The 24,880-nt window shown below is 40.1% G+C and overlaps 1 protein-coding gene across 4 annotated transcripts in view; it reads right to left on the bottom strand.

Annotated features, from left to right (window-relative positions):
* arid4b (AT-rich interaction domain 4B) overlaps window positions 1-24,375 on the bottom strand; it is a 64,185-nt gene extending 39,810 nt beyond the window's left edge. For all 4 annotated transcript variants that reach the window (XM_072437295.1, XM_072437297.1, XM_072437298.1 and 1 more), the window contains exons 1-6: window positions 24,173-24,375; window positions 22,225-22,267; window positions 10,948-11,058; window positions 2,157-2,222; window positions 1,397-1,487; window positions 119-198 (exon numbers count right to left, since the gene is read on the bottom strand). In XM_072437295.1, coding sequence (XP_072293396.1) covers window positions 119-198; window positions 1,397-1,487; window positions 2,157-2,222; window positions 10,948-11,058; window positions 22,225-22,230 — 354 coding nt within the window. In that variant the 5' untranslated portion in view covers window positions 22,231-22,267; window positions 24,173-24,375. The remainder of the gene's footprint in view (window positions 1-118; window positions 199-1,396; window positions 1,488-2,156; window positions 2,223-10,947; window positions 11,059-22,224; window positions 22,268-24,172) is intronic.
* Window positions 24,376-24,880: the final 505 nt, after the last annotated feature.

Raw genomic sequence — 24,880 nt, 5'->3', positions numbered from 1 at the left:
CATGCCTAATGACAATACGGGGGAACTTAGAAACATGGGGAAGGGACTGACTGAATATTGCTCTTGACAAGGTAAAATAAAGTGTGTTGAATAAAAGTAGAGACAGGGGAGCACTTGCCTCGCTCTCTGCAAAGTGGCGCGCTCCTTTCAGACAGAGAGAGGAACGGCGCAGCGTCTTCTCGTCCCCATCGTCGAACACTGAGGAGAACAGGAAAACAAATACACCGTGAGGGCAAGCGTATGGAACAAGCGTATGAAACAATCGTATGAAACGCGGTCAGGGTTTCGACTCTGACATTTAAAAACAATGGCAAATCCACAAAGAGTGAGTTTTCTGTTATTTTTAAACTGACAAATAACACAGCTACAATACAATGCCAGGGTTATGACATATGATTACGTTAATAAAAAAACAGGAAGGGGTATTATTCATATTCATGAACATTCATTATACATTAAAGAAAAAGTGAAACTACAAGTCTGTTCAGTGCTACATAAAATGACGGTATAATTAAGCACACTGGTGGTAACGTTTGAGTGACACCAACACAGATACTTATTATTTAAAGTTAATTCAGTCCAAGCAACACGTCTATAAATGCCTACAAGTGAGAAACACAAGAACCTTCTCGGCCTGAGTAGCAGGGCTTCAGTTTTGGATCAGTCGGGGACGATCAGAACTGGTCTCAGAGCAATGTCTCGGAGTGGACACAGCCCTCTCCCTTTTGTCAGTTTTATCGTGCGGGATGTGGAGAGCCAGGCACTTTGGCATCCATCACACACTTTGTCCCGATCAAAACTCTTTGAGGAGCGATAATGATACAGTGCAAATATGGCCATCATTTTAAGCTGTGTAAATAAGAAGCTCTAAATCAGTGTTTGTCTCCTCCTCCTCTTCTCACTGACTCACTCAGACCAGGGGCAACAGACTGTGTGTCCTGCCTGTTCTCTGGACTAGAGCTGTCCACATCACTGGCCCACATGAATATCTATCTATCCATTATGTGAGCTTTATATGTGAGCTTTATTTCGTTTACATCATGCTGCTAACATAAAACGATGCACAAATACATACTCTCAATGTCGAAAAGCTGCAGTAAAACACATATCAAATTAAAGATTACCGTACATTTTTTGTCATGTTGCCCAGCCCTAAATTGACACTCTAAGAAAATTGAAATAGACTGACCGGTTTGGCATATTGCTCTCAATGCAGTAAAGAAAATACATTTGTACATTTCTGCGATAACAGTTCCTCAAAGCACATATTCTGCTTTATGTTCACAGGTATATTTCTGAAACAAACCTCTTCAATACTCTCAATAGGACAAAACTTTCGTGCACTCGACACACGCGACGAGTGGGAGTCGGATTCAATGGTGCGTTATCGACTTACCCACGGTGTATATACTGGCGTCGGTCAGCTTATTGATCGTGGCCTCCTGGTAAACTCCATCTTGATTCTTCACCTCCACAACAACTCCCACCTGCGGCAGAAAGGAACCGCTCTTAAGACTGGACTGGAAAAACTGGACTAATTCAACAGGTACTTAAGAATGAGGAAATACAGTACCATGTAGCTAATATGGCTCATTATTTGTATTTGTAATTGTGTGTAAATGTACGATGAATGTACGTGTGTATGTGTGTGTGTGTGTTTTTGTTTTGTTGTCTTCATTCACGGTGAACTAAAAGTAAAAGTCTTATTTTTTTGGAGTTTGTGACAGAAAATATATCATCAATCAAAAAAGGTTTCATTACATTCAAATTAATGAAGTAAATTATGACTAGGTAAATCCAAGTCATATATAGTTTGAATCATTGTCACGGAGTAAAAATGTTGTCTAAATTACTTTGCCTTTTTGTTTTCAACTGAATAATAGTCACTAATAATTGGCTGCGTGCAAACTGTTTAAAATGTAAAGCGTATAAAACTGTCATTACTTCGCCTAAAACTACAACTCAGTGCATTTATCTGAACAAATATAAGTTATTCTGGTAAATTGAGGATTCGTAAAGATCGACTGCTATATTTACTTTATCAGCGAAAAGGAGCCCGTATAGCTCGCTGGGGGCTTTTTAAGGGTAATTTATTTTAAAATATGTGTGTGCCGACAGAGTCCCAGCTGAGCCAGGTAGAGCGGCTCCTGCCTTACCTTTAGAGGCCCTTTGATGCTGTCGTCGTGAACCTCTGCCGTGGACAGATCTGCTTTAAAGGTCACCTGAGGAAGAGGAAGGGAGCCATCAGTCACAGAGCAAATCTCCCTATGAGCCGGTCCGAGCCACGGAAAACTCACTACAGCACCAGACTGGAAAAGGCAGGTATTTTAAACCTGTGCTGGTAATACATTTCATTTAAAGATGCAGTTATTTCAAATGGTCACGGATCTGCTGCTTTTTAATTAAGAGCCAGAAAAAGTGGTTTGGAGCAGAGTACCGTTTACACTTTGAAGGAAAACACTGGACACATTCTTCTATTAAATGAGAATGATTAATAGTCTGTCATGTTTATGGTCAACGGAATTATATTGAAATCGATATTGAAAGTACCGGTAATAGGAAAAAATGTAAATAGAACTGAAACTTGGGATTCAACGTTATGAGGAAAAATAAACTTTTTTCCCCCTTATATCGGCCTAGCCCTAACGCTAATGTTAATGTGACCAAATAACAGCAGTTTATCTGCAGTCTCGTGGCATATAATCAATGGTTTCAGAGTGATGAACATTGAATAATATGCTCTGGTTGGTTTGGACGTCGTCAAAGCTCTTCATTATTTTGTAGTTTGTCATGGTTACCTCAATCAAAGATAATCCACTCTGGAGAAAATTTATTAGGTAATCATGTATTTTAGCTGAAGCTCACTACTAGAGCATTTATCCTGATTTTAAAGATCCCTAGTCCAGCAGCTCTCAAACTTTTCACACCAAGCACCACTTAAGAACATATTTGGCCCGCAGAGTACAAACAGCTCTAAACAAAGTCAAAACAGGACAATTTCAGGTCTGAACTATGGCTTGAAAAGACTTGAGATTGGACTACACAATTGCTTTACTGGTTCTAAACAAGGACAAAACCAAAAGAGAACAAAAAGATGGAATAAAATGACTCGATCTTGAGCAAATATTTGAACTTTAGAAGAACCTGCGGACCGCCTGAAGGAGCCCGCGTACCACAGTTTGAGAAACACTTTCCAAGTCCATATTGTTCAGCTCCAGCCCATAGCAACAAACTACATCACAATAACACTAATGTTCTCAATCCGACAGCTTTTTAAAGAAAATGTATGCTCTTAAAGTCCTAAATTAGCCTTGATTTAATCTTGGTTTAGCTTTTGTTTGTCTGTATTGACTTCAGTTTCAATACAACCGAAGGTATTGTGCCAAAAAGTACTGAAAAATAAACCAGAGCAACAATGTATTGACAGCCATATGGCATATCTCAATCTTGTCCAATATTGCGCAGGCCTGGCTTTGGATGTTTGAGCCCCAGCTTAGAGCAGACACTCAAAACAATTACTCAGCTAAAGAAGGCATCGGCACAACATACCGTAGTTCATGTTGCCGTGCTAATCATAAAAGACAGGAGCCGCTGTCTGCTCCATTGTTACCGCCCCTCCCCCCCTCCAGGCATCTGCAGCCTCCCGGAGTGAAGCGCGCACGGCTCATAATCAGATCAGAGCCCGGTGAACTTACATTTGCACAGGGACCTGGCAACGCGGCCAAACTCCGACCACTCAGATGTACCTACTGTACTGTTGTATGTTTTCCAACAAGCGCACGTGTGAAGTGAGACGCTGCCAGGGAAAACAGAATCTGTTCTGTATTGCAAATATGTCGATATTGACTCGCAAATGTTCATATGCTTCTGTTTTGCCTTTGGGAAAACAAGGCAATTTCAGACCATCAGAGCAGAGTATTATGGCCATTATTGGAGTGCAATATTTTTACATCTGCCTTTTGCTGTATGTTAAAGATAAATATATATTTGTATTGTATATCGGGTGTAAAAAATAATAAATTGATAGCCTTTTTTTACATTGAGACTTTTTTAATACATTATAACCAAGCAAAGGCTGAAAACTAGTGACTAAAGGTTTCTAGGCAGAAAATATGAACAGGTAAAGAGTAATTACATACATTTTTTCCGCAATCAATGTTATAAAAGGTGTTTTAGAGTCTGTATAGTCCAGATAACTATTATAATTGTCAAAATACGTTCATATTTGACTGATTAATCATTGCAGATCTAGTACCTGTTTTGCTAGCTAAATTGTTATACTCAAATATCTGCTTTTGAGATTGTGTTTATTGTACTATTATTGAGCTACAGTACACAGTATCCACAGTTTGAAAAGAAAATGATTAGAAGAGAAAATAATGGTCATAATGTTATGATTGTTTGGTGAAATTACAGTGAAATTAAAGTGAGATTTTCAGAATTTAGTTTACCGGAGGCATCTTCAAAAGAGCAGCTTTTGTAGATCCTTATCGATGACTGCTGTATTTTTATTATTATTTTGATCTAATTCAGCAGTTCAGCAGGAATAAGACGTTAGCACAATCTCCAAAACAAGCCTCTGGGAAATCCATTTCAGACGAAGCTCTCGAGTCCATTATTCAATTTACAACAACGCCAGAAACCGCATTCAGAGTCGCAAAAAAAAACTAAAAAAACAGCCAACCTGAGACCAAAAAGTGAGAGATACAGAGTGCTAAGAGATATTGGATTGTCAGTTCATTAAATAACGTGGAACAAAACGCTTCCCTGGGTGGCTTTTCACTCGTTTGAAAATATGAACTTGTTTTTACCCATCTGAGGGCTTAACCATTATCTACAGAGTGAAGAAGCGCTCCACTCAGACACACGGACTACTGTCAACAGAGGCCGACCCTTCACCTCAAAAGATCTCCCATCGAGACAAAAGCCGAGGCGGCGTGCAAACAGGCCGCATCGTTACGACACGCGCAAACAAACGCGCAAAGAGGGTGTCAGGCTTCTCTACGAACCACGACTGTTAACATTATCAGGATTCAAAAAGTCAAAGCGATGCCTCAAACAGCAAACAGCGGCTGCAGGTGGAATTTGCGGCGACTAATCTTGGCGTACAAAAAGTAACTGTTTCTCTTGCAATTATTGTGTTGCTGCAAAAGCCACGGAAAATGTCCAGGCTTTTGAGACCTTCGCCCTTTAAAAGAAAGCATGTACCTTTGTTTCTCCAAATTGTTTTAAAGCCGAGCAACTTTATATTTATACATGAGTAGATCGATCAGATTGTAAAAGCAGTTCTTTGTACGGTAATAAAAAAAACGACCACAGTTTGCCGTCTAGGTTGAGTTGCGAAACATTTTTTCCTTCAAAAACGCTGAATAAAATACATGGTGAGTCACTAAAAGATGTTTTGAGGACGGTTCTAATGCACCAAAGCGTTCGTGAGAGCTACAAAACACATTATTTTTCATGGTTTCAAGCTTTAGAGTAACTATTTTAACGACACAGTCACAAATACCAGCATGTCAGCTTCGTCGTGTTCTTTATGGTTTCCTTATATAGTGTGTGACTTCCTAAACAGTAAAGTCATGTTGCGGCTGAACCACGTTTGCATAGTTCTATAAAGTGGGCCATACACTGCATCAAATTAAATCCAACAATGCACAGTTATACATTGTAATAGGTCAGCCCTAATTACCTAAATGAAACAAGCTAAAACACTCATCTTTATTTCTTTTCGCGTGCACTTCTAACAACGCAGCCATGATGGACAAATAGCCGTGACACGCAAGTATAATCAATATTCAATTTGTTTTAATACAATTTACATTCTCTCCAGATATCTTAAGAGATCTTATTAAGTTAAAGCTATTAAATTCAGAGCGTTCATCAAAAAAAAAATGTCCAGTAATCCTCGCTCAGTCAACGATAATCCACGTCTATTCCAATTATGTATCTCTTGGCTCCAAACTGAGCGTCTGCATTTCTCCGTTTGACCGTTCCATTAGTTCATCGCGATTCTGAGCGCATGGCTTCAGTTCAAGGCCGTATTAAACATAGTCCGCCAATCGCTCAGTTAATACTGTAATAGTATGCAATAGCTTCACCTTAAAAACCTTGTCCTTCTTTAATCAAAAAGAAATGTGGGTTATGCTATTTCATGCATAACCCTGTGCGCTTTGGAGCTCGATTAAAACACTTTAGAATTGACTTTTTTGGACATTTATGAAAGCAATTTGCATAACAGTTGGAGACCTTCACCTTCCTGCATGAAATAAGACTTGGTTATTCATACATTCCGCTTTTCTTGAAACCTATATTTCTTCACGAGTTAGAGTGTGGATCAAAAGCTGTTTGTCATTAATTCAGAGTTAAAAAAAGATAATATTTGGCATTAAAACCCCTCTAATATGATGTCGGTCTTTTTGAAAATGATTTAAAGAAACAAATGCAGTGCGTGGAGCTCGTTACACTGCCTCTGGGCCTCTTCTGATGGATAAATGTGATAACCGTGAGTGAAAGTGGCGCGGCACTGGTTCATTTTTCAAGTACAAATCATCATTGTCATAAATAAAATATGCCAAATCATTTTCTTTCTTTTTTCAGCAGGTTTTAAAAAATCACTCGAAAAAGGACACTGCGACTCTTGACTTTGTAACAAGCCAACGGAGATTAATGCTGTGCGGAGCTGCAGAGAAATTGATTACAACGGAAAGTCCAGCTTTGAATAATGGCTGTTACAACATTTGAGGCACAAAGGCTTTAACAATACATCGAGCCCTGAAAGAAAACCAGAGCTTAATTAAGTTTAGTGATTCATTTATGAAAAGAGACTGCGCGATTATCCTCCATTTTGTGTCATTATGGTTAAGATTATTGTCTCAGTTGTGTTGGAGGAGGAATGGCTATATGTGGAGAACTTAAAATAGAAATAACTAGGTGTCAATGCTTACTCACTGATTTCTGGTGCCATAGCTTGTCTCCAGATGTTTAATGCTACAGTGGAACATTCCGGGCCAAGCAAAAATATTGCCAAGTGGTGCAAGTACAGACGTTTTGCTGGCTGTTATGAAATGTTCAGAAATCGGGTCAAAAACTCCATCATGTTGAAGACCATTAATATTAGCCTAAATTGAATAGAGTCAATGGTGAGTAATGACATTCTTTCAAAACAAAAACTAAAATATAAAAGCCTACAACTCTGCTTACTATCTCTACTATCTTACTAGTTTGTACCTGACATCTTAAAAGAGAAAAAATAAATAAAAAAAGAGGGCAGTGTTGTTTTGACGGACGAAGAATAGGAAAATATGTACTTCACAAAGGAGGACCACAAAGTCACATGTCTGGACAGAGTTCTGTTGGAAGAATGTGAGCCGCTTCTTCATAACGCTGCGTCAAAGTGCTCACTGGAAATGTGCTCACAGAGAAATGCTAAATATTGGAGAAACTGTGGCAGCGGGAGGCAGACCACTGCCATGTGTTCCGGGACTGTCCGCTTGCTCAAAAATATGATATTAACAAGTCTTTGCAGATCGTTTTGGACACCATCATCCCACTCTATTTTGGAACTATGTATATGGGCTTCAAACTTCCTGCCATGGACACAATAAATGGATACCTTTGGCCCATACTTCTGGCAGCTGGGAAAAAGGCCATAGAAAAAAATGGATGACACAAACGGCGATTAAGGACTGGACAAACTAAAAATCACATTTAAACTGAAACTTTTCTTTAGACGCCTCACACTTACCTAACTTTCCCCCCCTCCATTTGATCTAATTTGACATCTAGAAAACAGATAACAGGATTATACTAGATACTTTGCAATGGCTGAAGCCATTGCATTCTTGCTAAAAGTGTTTAATAGTACAACATGTGTGTAAGTACTAATTTGTTGAAGTGTGAAGTTGTTTGAAGTAGTTTAATTGTGTAAAATTGCCTAATTTGTGTAAAAGTATTTTTTTGAGATCCCAAACTACTAAAGAATAAAGCCTAAAGAATAAAGCCTAAAGAATAAAGTCTAAAGAATTCCGCAGACACTCAATGCCCAAATTCATTTAAATGGGGAAAACTAATACTTTTGAAATTTCGACAATTCTGCAAAAAGTACAAGTTGTTCAAATGTCAAAAGTAATAGCACACGTACTACTGCGAAAGCGATCGTAATGAGGTATAACATGTTGAAATCGGTTGAAGCGTTAAGGAGTTCAAACTGGCTAAATGGAGTACTAGTACTTTTTACAGAATTTGCAAGAATTTGCAAAAGTATAAGTTTTTCAAATGTCAAAAGTAATAGCACACGTACTACTGTGAAAGCGATCATAATGAGGTATAACATGTTGAAATCGGTTGAAACTGGCTAAATGGAAAATATAATAATAAAAAATACGTGAAATACAACAACGTATAGTGCCTGCGTGACATCACGCAGACACTCATTTATCACTGATACTTTGGGATCACCCACAATTGAATTTAAAAAAGATGTTTCGCATCTGTTTGCAGAGGAAATAAATTGTTGCAAGGAGAGTTTAAGTGTCCTTTATCTCCCCCATGCCATGAGCAAACAAGCCAGTTAAGCTCTGCACAGTTGCCGCAACAGATACTTTTAGTTTCCAATTTGCAAAGTCAATTTGAGCAAAACAACAGCTCCACAGACAAACATTAAGACAAAAAAGGCAAAGAAACACATTTTATTAGTTGTGCTGCCTATAATTGTGCCATAATTTTTTCTTATAAAAGAACTATGACCTTGGAATGAAATATCAATAGAGATAATCAACACAAGCTTTGTTTCCTGTTAAAAGCTAAATTAAGCGATTATGTGCAGATGAATTGTGATGATGTCTAAATTGTGACCTATGCGCACTTGGAAAATCAATATAAGAAGCAGTGGAAGTTGGTACTTTATCGTCCTCGCAAGGGAAATGGTTTGTGGCGATTAAAAGCATTTATTCACAAAGATAACAGGACTTTTCTGACCTCGTCCACGTCTTGCAATCACGCACTCGCGGTCGTTCTCGGGATGATTCTCCCCACATTTTATTGTCATTAAACTTCAGGCTGAGTAATCACGGAGCGCGACTCACCTGTGGTATTTATCATGTCACCATCGTGATTTTATCCGCTCGGTTCGGGGGTCTGTGTATCTGTAAAGTGTTCCAAAGCATCACATCTCTGTCCCTCCCACGCGCTGTTAGCAAAACGAAAGACAAGCCATCCATCTCCATTGTGTTATCCAGATGCTGCGGTTCCACGGGGAGAACACGCACTGCAGGACGTGGATCAAGCAAAGCAAAAGACCGTGGGGACGTCGGAGCAACCGGCGTCACAAGATGAAGAGGAGAGCGAGGGTGCACGGCGGGCCCTCGACGGTTTACAGAGCAACTGAGCGGGACTTAAGCCGCCAACGAAACAATTAAAGTTTATCTTGATGAAACACGAGCATCAGTGAAAGGAAGCCCCAAAGGAAAAGACCATTTTAGAGGGAGTACAGTGCGGATATCGCAGACGAAAACTACATTTGACTGGTCGCAATTACACAATCGCTGCTTTTATTTGAGTACCATCGTTTCCTGAGCACGTCCAGAAAATGCTCGAGTCTGATGAGGATTTATGGACTTGAAAACAGCACAGACGAATCCAGGATCGAGTCTCTACCTTTTGTTTCACAAATATGGGAATTTTCAAACCAAGACTTTTTGTGAGGCTCAGAGAAGGAGCAGAGAAGACGACGCAGTAAATCAAATCAAAGTGTAAATGAAGCCAAATACAAGGGAACGATGTTTTATTATGGTTAAAGAGTGTGAATTTTGCATATTATGTGTACTTTGATTCTCCTTGACGTGTTTAAAATGTGCACGTTGAAGAGAATTTTACAATTAAAACATGAATTGCACATATAATCGCAACGTGTGTTAGAAAAATTGCAATTAGATGTAAAAAAGATATACAATATAATATACAAAATATTTAGAACTAGCACATTCATTGAAAAATAGACACAGTATTTTCCGGACTATAAGTTGCACCTTTTTTCATAGTTTTGGCCGGGGTGCGACTTATATTTATACTTATATACTTATACTCCGGAGTGACTTATATGTGATATTATTTTGTTATTTTCACACTTGCAACTGCATTTCATACTCCAGTGCGACTTATATATGTTTTTTCTTCTCTATTATGCATTTTTTAGCTGGTGCGACTTATACTCCAGTGCGACTTATAGTCCGGAAAATGCGGTACTTAATGTAATGATTAATGTGGCAGGAATGGTTAAGACTTTGCAATATACGGTATTTCTTAAACTGTATAGAGATTTGAGGCGTTACAGGTCGTTTTTTTTGTGTTGCCATTGATCAAATGTCCTCGTTAGACAGCATAAAGCGAGATATGGCAATAGTTTTCAAATGGTTAAAGTTATATTGCTACAGAAGAAAGACAGCAGTGTAAACAAGCGCAGACATTGATCCCAGCTCAAAATGTTGCAATGACCAGTCAGTTCAGGGATATTTAACTGCTTAAATTATTGAACTACAACGTTATCTCTATGTCTTAATGTGGATGTGTTTTTAAAGCCACTTCTGGACAAAAGAAAGTAATTTCATTGATTGATTTATTATGCAAATGGTTTATTGCTTATTGGTTTATCTTTTTTCAGATGCTTTTGACTGCGGTGAGTATTTTAGACCTTATAACGTCTCAATACTCAAGCATTCAAACTCTAACCTCATCGCCCATTAACCAAACGTATATTTATCTTGGATTTAGCGAAGCTTTCCAAAATATTCCACCAAGTTTAGACCTCATCATAAAATGCCCCATACCCCGCTTTAAAACAAGTGTCCATTTGCTCAATTTAGCGATTCTGCCAAGCCTCCGTGTCCTCGTCCAAAAGCAGCGGCGGGCACAGAACACGTTAAATATTGGAGCAGCTGTAGAGTGACTTACCTTGGCCTTGACCAGTCTCTTGGCCGTCTTAATCTTGGCCTCGCAGAACGCCCCTCGGTATTTGGCGCTGACGTCCGTCCCCACCGTTAAGTAGGGGGGCTCGTCCAAAGTCTGTGAAGGGAAAAGCCAATGTGTTAACACAGCTCTTGTATTTATTATGTTCAAATATATACGGCAACGTCGACAAAGAGTATCACATTTGAAAATAATCTTAACCCAAAGGAATGTTTTTTTTAGTTTTCAGATGTTGTGAATAACGCAATTCGGGACTAGAATGTAATGAGCTCTGAGCCAAGTCAAGCCCCAATTCAATCTAAAATCAAACTTAAAAAAATACCTTTTCAAAGCTGGTGAAGTAAAAAAGTAAATAAATAAAATATCCTATTAAAGTACTTCACAACAATGAACCAGGCACGCATTCACACTCTCAAATTAGGGACGTAACAATGTCAAATGATAGTTTTACGATTATTGTGTGAAAAAATATAATGATTTAATGATTATTGATTCTAAATGTTACTGTTCCTCAAGTTTGTGACCGGCTTTACAAACCAGAACTTTCTGAAAGACAAAATAAAGTTAAATGTGACAAAAACAGCCAATTAAAAAAAAACAAGTTACATTTAGGCCTATTTTTTGGACTACAAATTGAGCTAAAACGACTTGATTTTGCTTCCAAAAAGTCACGATTATTGATATTTGTGACCCCAATAGTCACGATCATCAATGAACTGAATAATATTGACATGCCTATCTCAAAGATAATCGAGAAAGGTGATGCGTTTCGCCAAAGGAAACGAGAGCAACATACACACAAGTAATCGCACCCACAAAATCCAACATACAGTAATGTTGTTATAAGTATAATATTGCCAAGTATTTATCCCTGTCATATTCAGATTTAGGTTGTCATCACCTTTCAAAACAATATGCAATACAAAAACAATACCTAACGTTGCACTGTACAACATCAGAACTATGAATCCGTCACATTTTTAATAATAGCTTAACGTAGCTTAAACAAGCGGGCGTACGATGCAAAGGCGGGGTGGACGCGAGCACACTGGGGCTCGATGTGCTACTCGCACCGTGAACCATCCAGAGAAAACGCATACCATCTGCTCCTGCTGCCAAAAAAAAACAAGGAACAGAGGGGCACTTAGCCACTGCTTTGATGATTGCAGCAACAGATGAAGCCTCGTCACATAACAACAGATCTGTCCGGGAACGATCTTCGACTGGAGGCTACCAGACGGCTCAACTGTGAGACCCAAAAGTCAGCCTGAGGATTAATTACTGCCTTCCATTCATTCTGGCTTCTGACTCGACTCTGACAATGATTCGTACTTGTGAAAACATTGCATTAAACACGCAAATCTAATTATTGTTCAAGTTGTTGAGGGCAAAACAAAACAAGGGAGTTTTTTGTAATAATGCACTAAATATCAATGTTCATTTGAAGAAATTGCACAGATATTGACTTCTGAATTTAATAATTGAATGATAACAAAGCTTAGTTTTACAATTTACTATAAAAAGTCGTGCTGCACATTCTTTGGTAGAAATCTCAAACTGTAGCATCTGTAGAGTGTAATAAAATGTATTCACAATCCAGTGCTGCAGATCAATTTGTTTCCCAGAGCATCAGGATAGAATGAAAATGTATGACTGTGTTGTACTCAAACAAACACATTTGACTCTTTGCACTTTAAAAAAAAAAAAAAAAAAAAAAAGATATACCCAATATTCGAAATTTGCATTAATCTACAAATCAGCATTCACAATATTTAAGATAATTTGTTATATTGGCCACCTTTATTTGAAATCGTCTTGTGGGAAATAAACCTAGACACACAGCTTCTTCCACTAAGACAACAACAACCGTGTGAACTAAAAGATTAAAAGAAAAGTAAGCTTGAAGAACACTTGAGGTTTGTAAATGCATTTAATAAAAACAAATGTATGTATCTTTCTGGTTACAATGGAACAGGGCAAAATGAACTCTGAACTCTCATTGTAATGTGTCTAAACTACTGTCAATTGAGCTGAAGTGGGACAGAACTCATTAGGACGCATTTAACGAGGCGCTTGTGACTGACTCATTCATTAATGCACTCGTTCAATGCAGAATTTAAATAATACTATAGTAGCAGAGCGTCAAAGTACAGCTGCTTTCAGAAATATATTTTTCGATCAATAGGAGGTTTTTTTGTTAGTGAATGTTAATATTGACTGATTTAGACAAGAACTTTTTCATTCACAGCAAAGCGAACGCGTTCTGCTGGGGCCGGAGTCAGGACTAATCAGTGTTTCAATTTTATGATCTAATCTAGACTGAAACGGTTCTGTTTCACTGTGCATACCACTGACAAGATTTTATTTGTACCCTTCTCTTTTATGTCTTTCTGTTTTGTGATTTTAATCAATCATTTTTCCTGCTGCATAAAGCACTCTGAATTGCCTGTTGTAACTCTATCTACGGTACTTTACTCAAGTCATTTTACTTTTTACTTCACTACATTTGAACACACTTATCTGTACTTTCTACCCCACAATATTTTTAACTGGAATGAAAAGCAAAAACAACTTTTCATATGACTAGAGGGGTTATTTTTGGCACATTCATAGTGACATCCTGACTAAAGGATTGAAGTTCAAGCCACAGCTTTAAGCAAACAAAAACATACCTACAATTCACTAGAACGTATCAAAGTTCTCAATATCGGAGTTAAATACTTTTACTGAAGTACATTATTCTTATAGTTCAAGTAGATTTTTGTATGTGCTACTAATACTTTTACTCAAGTACAGATACAGGAGCAAAAAATACTCAAGTAACAAAACTGAGCACTTTGTTTTTCCACCACTGAAGGCAAACATCCATCCAATTACTATCTTTTATTCGAAAAACTCATTCTATTGTACCATAAACCATAAACTATGATAAACTATTTGCCCATCACTGACATTCTCCATTAACAAACATCTATATTCTACCTATACTTGCTACTGCTGTGAGGTTTGATTCTAAAACGGCACAGATAAACAAAGCAATCATATTATTTGCACATTCATCTTTCGGCGCTATTCAAACCCATCTCATTTGCCACCTGTTGCATAATTGTGCAGCTTATCTAATGCAATTTCAGGTCAAAAACAACTGCCTGACGATTCCTTTCAGATACCAACCAGCGAGGTCACGCTGTTAAAAACGGGAGGATTTGCAAAGCCAGCGCCGATACTAGACAAGTGTTACTGAAGCTATCTGCCAAATCATCACGCGAACGGCCTCGGAGGCTGGAAGAATGACGACTCGCAGCCAGGAGCGGATGGAACGTTTAAAAAAAATGAGGACGAAGAATAATAATGGCAAATTGGTTACAAGAGCCGGGTTACGAGCCGGAATCGCGTCTTCCGTGGGAGGGAAAGTGGGCCAGCGTGACAGATGGAGGTCCGGAGCCCACCTCTTCAGATAAACACCCCATTAGTCCTCGGAGCAGGCGGCCACCGACAAGGCCGGGTTTACTCTGTGGAGCGGACGCTGTCACAACTCCACCGCGGAGCAAAACAGAATGCAACTGAAGGAACTGCACAAACGTTGGACAATGGAGAGCGTAATTTGTGATGTTTTGGCTCGTCAAAAGTGTCGATAAAGACACGAGAGCAGGGCAATATGGTGACAAGAATGGAGTCGTGAGCTAAGTCCAATGACGCAAGGTAATTTTGGTTAAATCGCCATAGATCCTTGTTGATTTTAGTTTCCGGTGAAGACAGTTTCCTACTTACTTCTTCCTACTTGGGTATTCTCTGCAAAACTTTGAGCAACAGAAGGTTTTAACCAATAGTAAAGAAGCAAGCAAGATGATTTTATTCCCTCTTAAAGACAGTAAGTTTACATCAACTGTGACTAAATCAAAATTATGAGCAGGCTTTAAGAATATTGTGATTGTTTTCTTATTGCATAGTACTACAATGACAATACTACAACTGTATCAAGTTTTAGTATCAAAAGCATCAATACTGGACTCATTTACAGAACAAAGAACAAACAACTATGGAATGGTACGCTATATTTTATAATCATTATTGTATCAAATTTGGTATGACTTTTCCTTGGTTTAGTTTGAAATGTTTATCTTGACACTTATTTGCAATGACACGTCAATCATGATCTGCATTGACAAGTATTTCTATTCAATATAATCTGACAGTCAACATAAAAATATGTAGAGTATGTTTAATAAAGTACTAACATAAGCTCTACAATATCACAGATGATGAATACATATTAGCACAGAAAACGAGTCACAAGAGAAGAAATGAGTAGAATGATCTGGATGTGAATATTAGTGAACATCAGCAGCACCATTGAAGTTTTAATAAGCTCTCCACGTTGTTTAAATAATAACCATAGGTATTTTATTGTTTTTAATTAAAACAAGCAATGAATTTGAAGTTAAACATTGAGCCAAGTATGCCATCCACACTTTAGGAGAGCATTTCTGTCTGTGATCAAATCCCTTGTGAATAAGTGTCGCCATAACACAATAGAACAGATGTAACTGGAGATACAGTATGGATTCCACTAAACTATATTTATAGTAAAGGCCAACTTTCATTTTAAAAATACTACATCGGAGGAGTTGACCTTCTAAGGCAGTGTTTTTTTCTCACAGCGGCCCCTATTTTACTTGAAGATATGCTGGTGAGCAAAACATCCTACATGAGACTCTGCTGTTTTATAAAAGGTAAATGTATTATTTTCAGGTTGATAAAAGGTGATAACAGTAATTATTTCATATTTATGTAGAGCTTTCTTGCTGAACGGTGACTCACAGTACGGCTGTAATCTAAAGACATTCTTGGTGTAATTAAAACTTGCTCTGTGCATTGATTAGTCGACTAAAAGGGAACGCTCTCAAAACATACTCTATGATCCAACCGTATATTTGACCTAAAGTGAACTGACGAGATAAGAAAACTAGTAAGTTGCATATTTGTTTGTGAAAAAGCAGAATAATTGCACATTTCTTTCCCAAATCCCCAGTTAACTCACTCCACACCTTCTCCTTTCAGCTGCGCTCTACATAAATACTTTATAATGTAAGGGAAATAATTAGCTGACCAATACAATTTATAATTAATTTAACCTTTATTTAACAAGGCAAAACATTAAGAACAATTTTGTGTTTACAGTGTTGGCTTGAGAACTAGTACTTGGACTAGACACTATGGACTGACTGATGGACTAAAGGTCTACAGCCCTAGTTCCATGACGTTTATAGGTGTAAATAAACCCATTCCCTCCAAAGTCAGGCTTCTCCACCAATTGAATAAAAGTCGTGGGCACTGCAAGCTCCAGTCTCACTATTAACACCCATTACAACCTGAGATGTTTGGCGTTGCTTGGGCCATTACGTTTATGTTCCCGACACACACACACTTGAATGAATGTGCTTTTCATCTATTAAATACTCAGCTGCTGCATCTGGCGAGCTTCCACCACTTTTAAAGACAGGAGGAGGAGATAACACGAAACAGAAGCCAGGTTCACTTTTCCTCGCACAAACCAAAACATGCTGCTGCTGCTGCCTGTGTGCATTCAGCCAACGCTATGAATAAAACACCCCACTTACGATTAGAAAGCACTATAACCCGCAGCTTTTGTTTTTAATTTTTGCTCACACTCAACGACTGGCGATGTTTTTCCCCCTCGCACTCAATGTTTGTGCCGGTTTGTGATGACTAAGCGAGTCAAAGGCGGAATTCCGGCTTTATCGTCAACGCTCGAGACACTAAACGGACGCCAGGAAAACCGGATAACGGGGCTGCTCCAGTTTCTAAACAGGATTTTCAAAATGCACGTAAACCCCGGGACCGACGCTGAGCTGAGAAGTCTTATTTTGAATCTCAGAGAAAACATCTGGAGAACTAGAGGCAGCGACAAAAACATCACATTTTAAAAGAATGTAAGATAGATACAAGTTTAATGTCTTACTGTGGAACATTTTGGGCAGGGCGGCTCAATTATGGCAAAGATTACAATAACAAGTATTTGGCTTATACAGTATTTACCTATTTTAACACTCTAGGCTCAAAGCGGCACAGAAGAAGAATCTGCACTTCCTCTACCTCTGGAGTTTGTGGAGTTGTTTAGAAGTGACACAGAGGAAGAAGAATTCAATGGATTTAGTGATTTGGGGTAAAACTGATGCTTTGGTAAACTTGTTAGCATGTTCTTTATGCTATAGTTATCGTTACCATACCAGACACTTACCACAGTTCTGTCTGTGCATCATGTAGCTGAAGGTGTTAGCGTTAGCATACGTACACCTATTCACCATGTTCTCTCATCTGTTATTTTAAATTGCATTTCAAGATGAAATGTCTGTTCTTGATTTGGATTTTATCAAATCAATTTCCCCAAAAATGCAACTTACACTCCAATGCGACTTGTGTTTTTTTTGTCACGATTATTTCAAACAATTACTTCTATACTGCCAAAATCAACATGTAGAGCAAATATAGGCCAGATACATTTGATTTGTAATGCTTTAGAAAAGTGCCTTTGCTTGTTTTCCAGTGGCAGAAAGAGAGCGTTTACAATCCTCAACAAAACGCATTTCATTGTGTTTTTTGAATACAACGTTTGTCATTGAACAAATATCAGACTTATACATGCTGTTCACTGCACAGCTAACAACTCCTGTCAGGCCAAACAACAACATCTCCTTAGAGGCAGATCTGCATCACAACATTTCCACAGCGGACCTTTAATATTGTACAATTCAGCTTAAGATACAGTAGATTTCATGCCAAAGTTATGCATTTCAAAAACGTGTTAATCAAATTTACTACAGTCTTTTTTTCTCTTCCCTGCAGCCGCTACCAAAAACAGCAAGCTTTGTGGGATTATCAGTGCAGCTGCCATTAATATGTTGACCTAAGCAAAGGGATTACAAAGTCCAGGTGACATCAGTGTACATTTTCAGTCATGTTTATGTGGTGGTAAATCGATAATTGTGATTATTCTGGTCACAATTTAGCCATGAGAACTGAAACATAACAATTGTGACAATTCTAGAGGTGAAATTATGTCAATCCCATTCAATCCGTGACACAAAAACCTAAACTGGCTTTTTATCTGCCTGTTATTATGCCATTTCACTTCATTATAGTTTGATTTCATGAAGCTGGTCACTTGATTGACAACAGAGAGGAAAATAAAGGAAGGATTTTACGGTTGTTTGGTCACGCTGTCAGTGATAGTGAATCCTAGTTAAATCGTGTCGTTGTCCTTCAAAACAATCATAACACTAAAATGTGACGGGGCTCGAGGACAAGAAATATTTGGTTAGCGTCGTAATCCGAAAAAGCAAGTAAAGTGGAAGCCTGTGTTTTGATCATTACCAAAGGAAACACTTGAACGGTGCTGAAAACCGTCGCATAAGATCACTTTCGGCTCAATAAAGGCTACAGTTATGAAAGATTTAACAGCCGGCTCCGGATCACACACTCAAAAAAGCCACTGCCACTGCTTTTGGAGCATTTCTGAGACACTTAACATTTATTCTTTGACTCAAAGAGGAGGCACTACATGGATAGAAGTGAAAGAGGTAATACACTTTGATGACACTGAGAAATGTGGAAGAGGAAATCGGTTTTGACCTCAGACTTTCAATTAAAAGCATGAGATGGTGGTCCTAATTAGTTAAGTCGATTAGTCATTTATCAGTCAAGTTAGTCTGACCAACAATAAGAGTGGATAAGGGTAAATTATCCACTCCTCAGGTGTGTGACAGGAGGATGTGACGGCTTTAGACTGTAAGACATTGTAAGATATCATTTGGACAATTTTTAAATATATATATAAATATATAAATGTGTATGGGAACAAAAACACCCCACGCGCTGTAGATTTGTTTGAAATAAATGCTTGTTATTATTATTTTTTTAATCATGCGATGCATTTGTGGAGACAGCAGTTTTAAACAGAAGAGACCGGCACGTCTTCAGTTTACACAGGGAGAGCTTCAAGAAAAGGGTTTGGAATCACTGCTCTAGACGTCGCATAATGGTTTTAATAAACAGTTCCAAGTCCACGTAGAGTAATTTAAACCATCAGAATTGAAGAAACTATATATATAAAAATATTCACAAACTTAGGAGTAGTTGACAGATTTCAATATTCTCTAGCCCTGGATCCTGGACGACTGCAGGATTACATTCAGCAGAGGTGACCGGACCACCCATGCCATGTCTCACCGCCAGAATGGTTTATTCCTATTGCCCTATTACTCTTTATGGCAGCATCACAGATTGTGCAGATTATCGTCTTGCACCGACTATGAGCTGCCATATTGTTTTATTGGCTACTATAATTGCTACTTCCACACTTATTTTGACTTTATAGTCCAGATGCGTCTTTTCCAACTTTTTCTCTCCGACTCAATTCCTGCAGATTCAACACAATAGCATTTTCTTATGACGGCACATCACAGATCGGAGCTGTAAAACAAACAGGACTTTACTCTTAGTTTTTTACACTTGTCACTTGAAATCTAAACTCGTAAAAGTTGAAAAATGTCTGCATAAACCTCTGCACGGTCAGGTGTTGGACTTTTTAACGGATCGAGTTGCTAATTGTTGCATATAGGGCGAGCTTCAGATCAGAACAAGAGCAAACACAAGGGGCACACAGGAAAGACTTAAACTCACACGTCCCATAATCCCTCTGTGAATCGCCTCTTTGTCCAAACGACTCACCTCCATCCAGGCTCCGCTGTGCCAAGCCTACCGCAGTAAACTTTGACACAAATGCATAACTTTTTGAATGCACGTGTTCTCGGGCAAATCTGGGACGGCTCTGAAATGAGTATAATTGGCATCTATTTATGTGGCCACTTAGGTCTGTTCTGAAAGAGCCGCCCGAGAAAATTTAGTGTTAATACAATAATTCAACTTTGGCTGCACGCTGGAGACAAGCTGCTCCTCTTGTGCCATATTAATGACTCATTTATGTCAGCGACCGACTAATGCCATTTAAGTCCATGACAAATGTGTTCCTGTGCAATTGCCAATGATCCCTCTATGAACACAGGGAACGGGCAGAACAACAGCCTGATAACTATTAGATCATGCTTTTTGTTAGAATTTTACACACTAAAACACAATAAAACAATTTTCTTTTACATTTTGTTGCAGCATTTTTCACTTGGAAATGGGCAGCACAAACATAAAACATTATTTCAAGCTTTCGGTTCCAAACCATGATAAACAGAACAATGTATTACACATCAGTCAGTTTATTAACAACTACAATGTAAACGCCATGAGCATAAATCAATATAAACATCATTATCTTTAAATGTAAATAGTACTGTTTGAATAACTGCTTTTTAAACAAACTTGTCTGCAAATAATGTCTTGGGCTACGGTTTTAATAAAAGCATGAAGTTATTGACTTTCAGTTCAGTAATATAATTCCAAAATAGGCTTTTAATCAGTTAAAAAAGAACATTGAGGGTGACCTGGCAGTAAATTGGCTATTGGCTTGACGGAGACAGCTGCAGAACATAAGTTAAAGTAACATTAAGTGCTTAACTTCATGAATGAGTCGTCGACAGATTGAGCAGATGCTTCCCCAAACAACCCAACAACAACTGCTGCCAGTCGCCTCAGACACACATAGTGAACACGGAACATTTAAGACCGACACTCGCTCTGTCAGCGCAGCAAAAAGCAGCAGCATAATAAACATCTAATAATATAGACCCAGTGTAAAGATCCAGCTGCCTTTTAATGCACTTTACATTAGGGTTTGTTCGCGCTGACACTGGCAGGAGCGGAGGAGACATTTACCCAAGATGCAGCAGCAGCATGTGTTTCTAACCACGGCCTAAACTCTGCATTGTGATGTGCACTCAAACAATCACTTTTCCTGTGAGTCACATTTATTATGTAAGCCCGATCTTCTGCAGCCAGAGAAAGGCTGAACAATGAGGCGCAACTGAACACTGGCCAACAGCGATACTTTTAAGACGAGACGCGGTTCGGCGCCGAGTATTCATTCAGAAACAGAACTATACGCCATTGATGAAACAGCTGCGGCACAATGAATGATCAGTCAGTTTACATGCAATCTGCCATAATCAAGTTATAACTGGTGTTTTAACGTAGATGCAACTCTTACAAAGGCTGCCATTTTAAAACAGAACTAGTGTAATTGCTATAAACCAAAAAGTGCCAACATTTTACATAAACTTAAGGATTTGCTGGCATTGACACATCTAAATAAACTTTATATTCCAGTTTATTATGTTGTTTTTCTTTGTACAAGCCACACTTATAAGACACTACGCTGAAATAGGAAACCTGCAATAAACTAAATACAGCTAACAAACAAAACAACGAGTCAAGCACAACCTTCAACAAAATACTCAAACATGAACACATCAGATCATTTTCTCATTTGCATGTACAGTAACCAAGTGTGTTCGCGGCCACTGTTCTGCAGTGTTTAATTGGATACTTTAGTCGACTCTTTAGCCGTCTATAACGAGCAGTGGTATAGTTTAATTAACCACAATAATCGTAGCACCATTAGCCGCAAAACAACAAATCATTACAAGAGCAGCCTCTAATTTGTCCAACTCTCTCCAATCTCCAAGTACTTTCATCTCCCACCTGTTCTACAGATTTCCTGTAATTCAAACTAATGCAATGATATCTAAATCTGCTCAGAACAGCGCTGTATTGTTTCAAAGTGAAACCAGCTTGCAGCTCGATGCACACTTGCACATGGCTCTCCTAGCAACAAATGACAGGCAGGACAGGATGCAACAGCCAGGAGGCCCAACACAACTGCAGGACACTCACGTTTAACAACTCGCCCAATGGAAACGGCAACACGATATTGAAAAGCGGATTTATCGTACTCATACACATTCCCACAGTGTAATAGACAGTTATACAGCTGTAGTTGCTCAGCGAGAACACACATTTACAACATAATATCACCCGTCTTGGTATATAATGTAATAACAAAGCATAAAATGAAACAGATTACACTTCACAAACACAGCTGAACCCACTCCAACCTCAAAAGCATGCTTATCAAAAATGAATGTATTACTTTGGCCAGCCTCCAAAACAAAACCACAGCAAAAGAACACTGGCCCTATTGTGTTTGGCCCAGAAAACAAACATGGTACATTACAAAACAATCATCATCATAATGCCATATGTAACAACAGTGTGTGTTTAAAAGTACTGTACCTTCATCTCTCTATTAGTCCTCTAGGTGTCCAGTGCCTCGAATCTGCGGCAGAGGGAACAAACACAAGAGGGGAAAAGGTTTCAGAAGTTAGAAGACGCGTCAAGTCGAGTCCGCCACAACAAGAGACAGGTTATAATAAGATGACATCACTTTTTTCTGCTCCGGTGCTCTCCAAGACTGGTACTTTTGCACATCTTTATGATCTTTGCAATGGCTCTAACGCGACTGTAAAACTATTGCAGAGCGCGTTACCGGGGGCCCCTGCTCCCACCAGCACGCACAGGGCCGGCCGATCGCGATAGATTTGGGGACAGATCGCAGTAAATAACGGTTCAAAGTAAAAGAACCGTCCGAAAATATGTACGTATGTAACGCCCGATGTGGTGTGGCGTGAGCCCGCAGACAGAAGAAGTAGTACCACCATGGACGGGGGGGGGGGGGGGGGGGGGGGGACAAACGCACTCGGGACACCGTGGAGGACAGCGTCGCGTCCTCGGCTGTGTCTCTCTCTGCGCTGCTGGAACGCCACGGCGGCGGCAGATGACGCCATTTCTGTGTCTGACAGCGGAGAGAAAGAACGAGAATGCCACGGGAAAAGCCTTTCAACACGGGCTCAAAAGTAACATGTTGGGTCGATTCACCTGCCCGGGACCGGAGACATGACGGATCACCGCGCGGGGGACGGGGACGCGCTGCGGGGGAGACTCGACAGCGGGATAAATACGCGGTTACGACGGACAACACTTGTTAAAATGTCACGGGTGGAGGCGGTGGAGGGGGGAGAACCGTGCGTCGTTGCAAACAAAGTGCAACCGAGCCGCGCAACCTCATTAAAAAGTCACTTTTCTTGCCCTATACAAAATGTTCCCTCTGTGTTATGGACGCGGCGGTGGCGTTTCGCTGACGGTTCGCGGAGTCGCAGCCGCCGCTTCTTTGTCAAAGAAACACGTCGACGAAACGCTCCGCAACAAGGTCAAACAAGCCCCGCACTAACGCGAACATAACACCGCATTAGTTGCAGCCCACAACGTGTTTTTTAGTGTTCAAACAAAAGACAAGGTCGGAGTGAGCGAGTCCTTCTGGTCCGATCGCGGCGGTGGAGGAGGAGGTGGAGGAGGAGGACACAGCCACCCGCCCCAGACAATGTCCAGAGTGAATAGACAATAATAACATCATCCCCGCACACACACACGAGCTGAACCCGGGGCCAACACCTGCCAACTCGGGGGAAGAAATAGAGCCGCACGAGCGCGTTCAAACCCGCTCCGTTTGTGTCCGTCAACTGTGACATCGGCCGTGCGCAAAGTCACGGAAATAGGACCCAAAACGCGAGCGTTATTATCACACCGAGCAACGACCGTGAAGAAGAAGAAGAAGAAGAAGAAGAGGTAAATAATAATACTTCATCTTGTAACATCGCCCTACCGACCGTTGGAGGGGGGGGGGCGACCCATCGTGACCAGCCCACACTGGTCAACCCAGATCGCGGCGGAGGGCACAAAAGAAAAGCCTGACTACGCAGTTTACCTGTTAACTACGCGGTTTAAGTCGCTTCCCGAGCATCCGCGCGCCGATCCGAGCGACCGCCGTCGGACAATCGCGTCAAAAATCATCACTTTTTCGCGGGTCCAAGTCTCCGTTGCACCGCGGCGCTCGACGGCTGCGTTTTGCAAAAGATTCCTCCGCTACCAAAACACGCTGTGCAGGCGTAAAACTATCCAGCTGCTTCCCCCGTGCGCCCTCGACACTGTCCGCGACGCTGTTTGCGGTCGATCGAGCCCAGCGCTGCGCCTTAACTTTGCCCTTTCCGCGTCCCCCCGGCGCGTCTCATTCATTCCCCCCCTGAACTAGCCCGAAAACAAGTTAGCGACGTCAAGGTTGGCGGAGCGAGCGAGTGAAAATGTGCAAAAATAGCGACGCGTTTCTTGCAGAGGAAATCCGACTTACCGATGCTGTCAGTGTGAGAAATACTCCTATGTTTCGATAAAAGAGTAGTGGTAATCCATAGGAGCATTTATGTAAGGAATCTGGCCGGTTTTAGCGTCGTTTGGTTGGTTCGGTGTTGGATGCGGATGGTAAAAGTCGTATTCGCAGCCTGGCTCTTGTTGAGTTCTCCAGCCTCAGCTCTCCGTGATCCTTTCCCCGCCTCACGGCGATGATCGACGGGTGCAATGATCCCGCCCCCGCCCGAACGCTGTCCTCCTATTGGCCGAAAGACGGAACAGAATGCCATAACGCGATATGATTGGCTGGCGTGGTGAAAAATAGCTGTGGGAAGGCGAGTCGAGGCGCGCTATTGGACGGTTGACGGGTTGCCAGGTTTTCAAAAAGCAACAAGCGAGAAACCCTTTGAAAAAGCTTAATCATGATCTTACTCGCAGTTGTGTTTTGATTGATTTGTACATGTTCGAGTGATCCTTTATTGTACTGCATTTGATGTTTTCACCTACCCCCTATCCCCGCCCACATCCCTGTACTTAGTTGTAGGCATTTGAAAAATGGAGACCCTAAGTCACATGCATAGGGTTAAAAATGACCAGTGGACATTATTCAAAGATAAGAAATGAGAATCCGCTGCTTGTTACATGAAATATCACTATGAAGAGGCGTGGCTTATCAGTTTTGAACAGAAAGACAGTCTGTTTACAAAATGAA

This window comes from Eucyclogobius newberryi, unplaced genomic scaffold (genome assembly GCF_026437365.1).
Source record: "Eucyclogobius newberryi isolate DKJ021-1_F unplaced genomic scaffold, fEucNew1.0.hap1 SCAF_8, whole genome shotgun sequence".
Taxonomy (NCBI): Eukaryota; Metazoa; Chordata; class Actinopteri; order Gobiiformes; family Gobiidae; genus Eucyclogobius; species Eucyclogobius newberryi.
The sequence above is the reverse complement of the archived record's forward strand: the minus strand, read 5'-3'. Positions and strand labels throughout refer to the sequence as shown.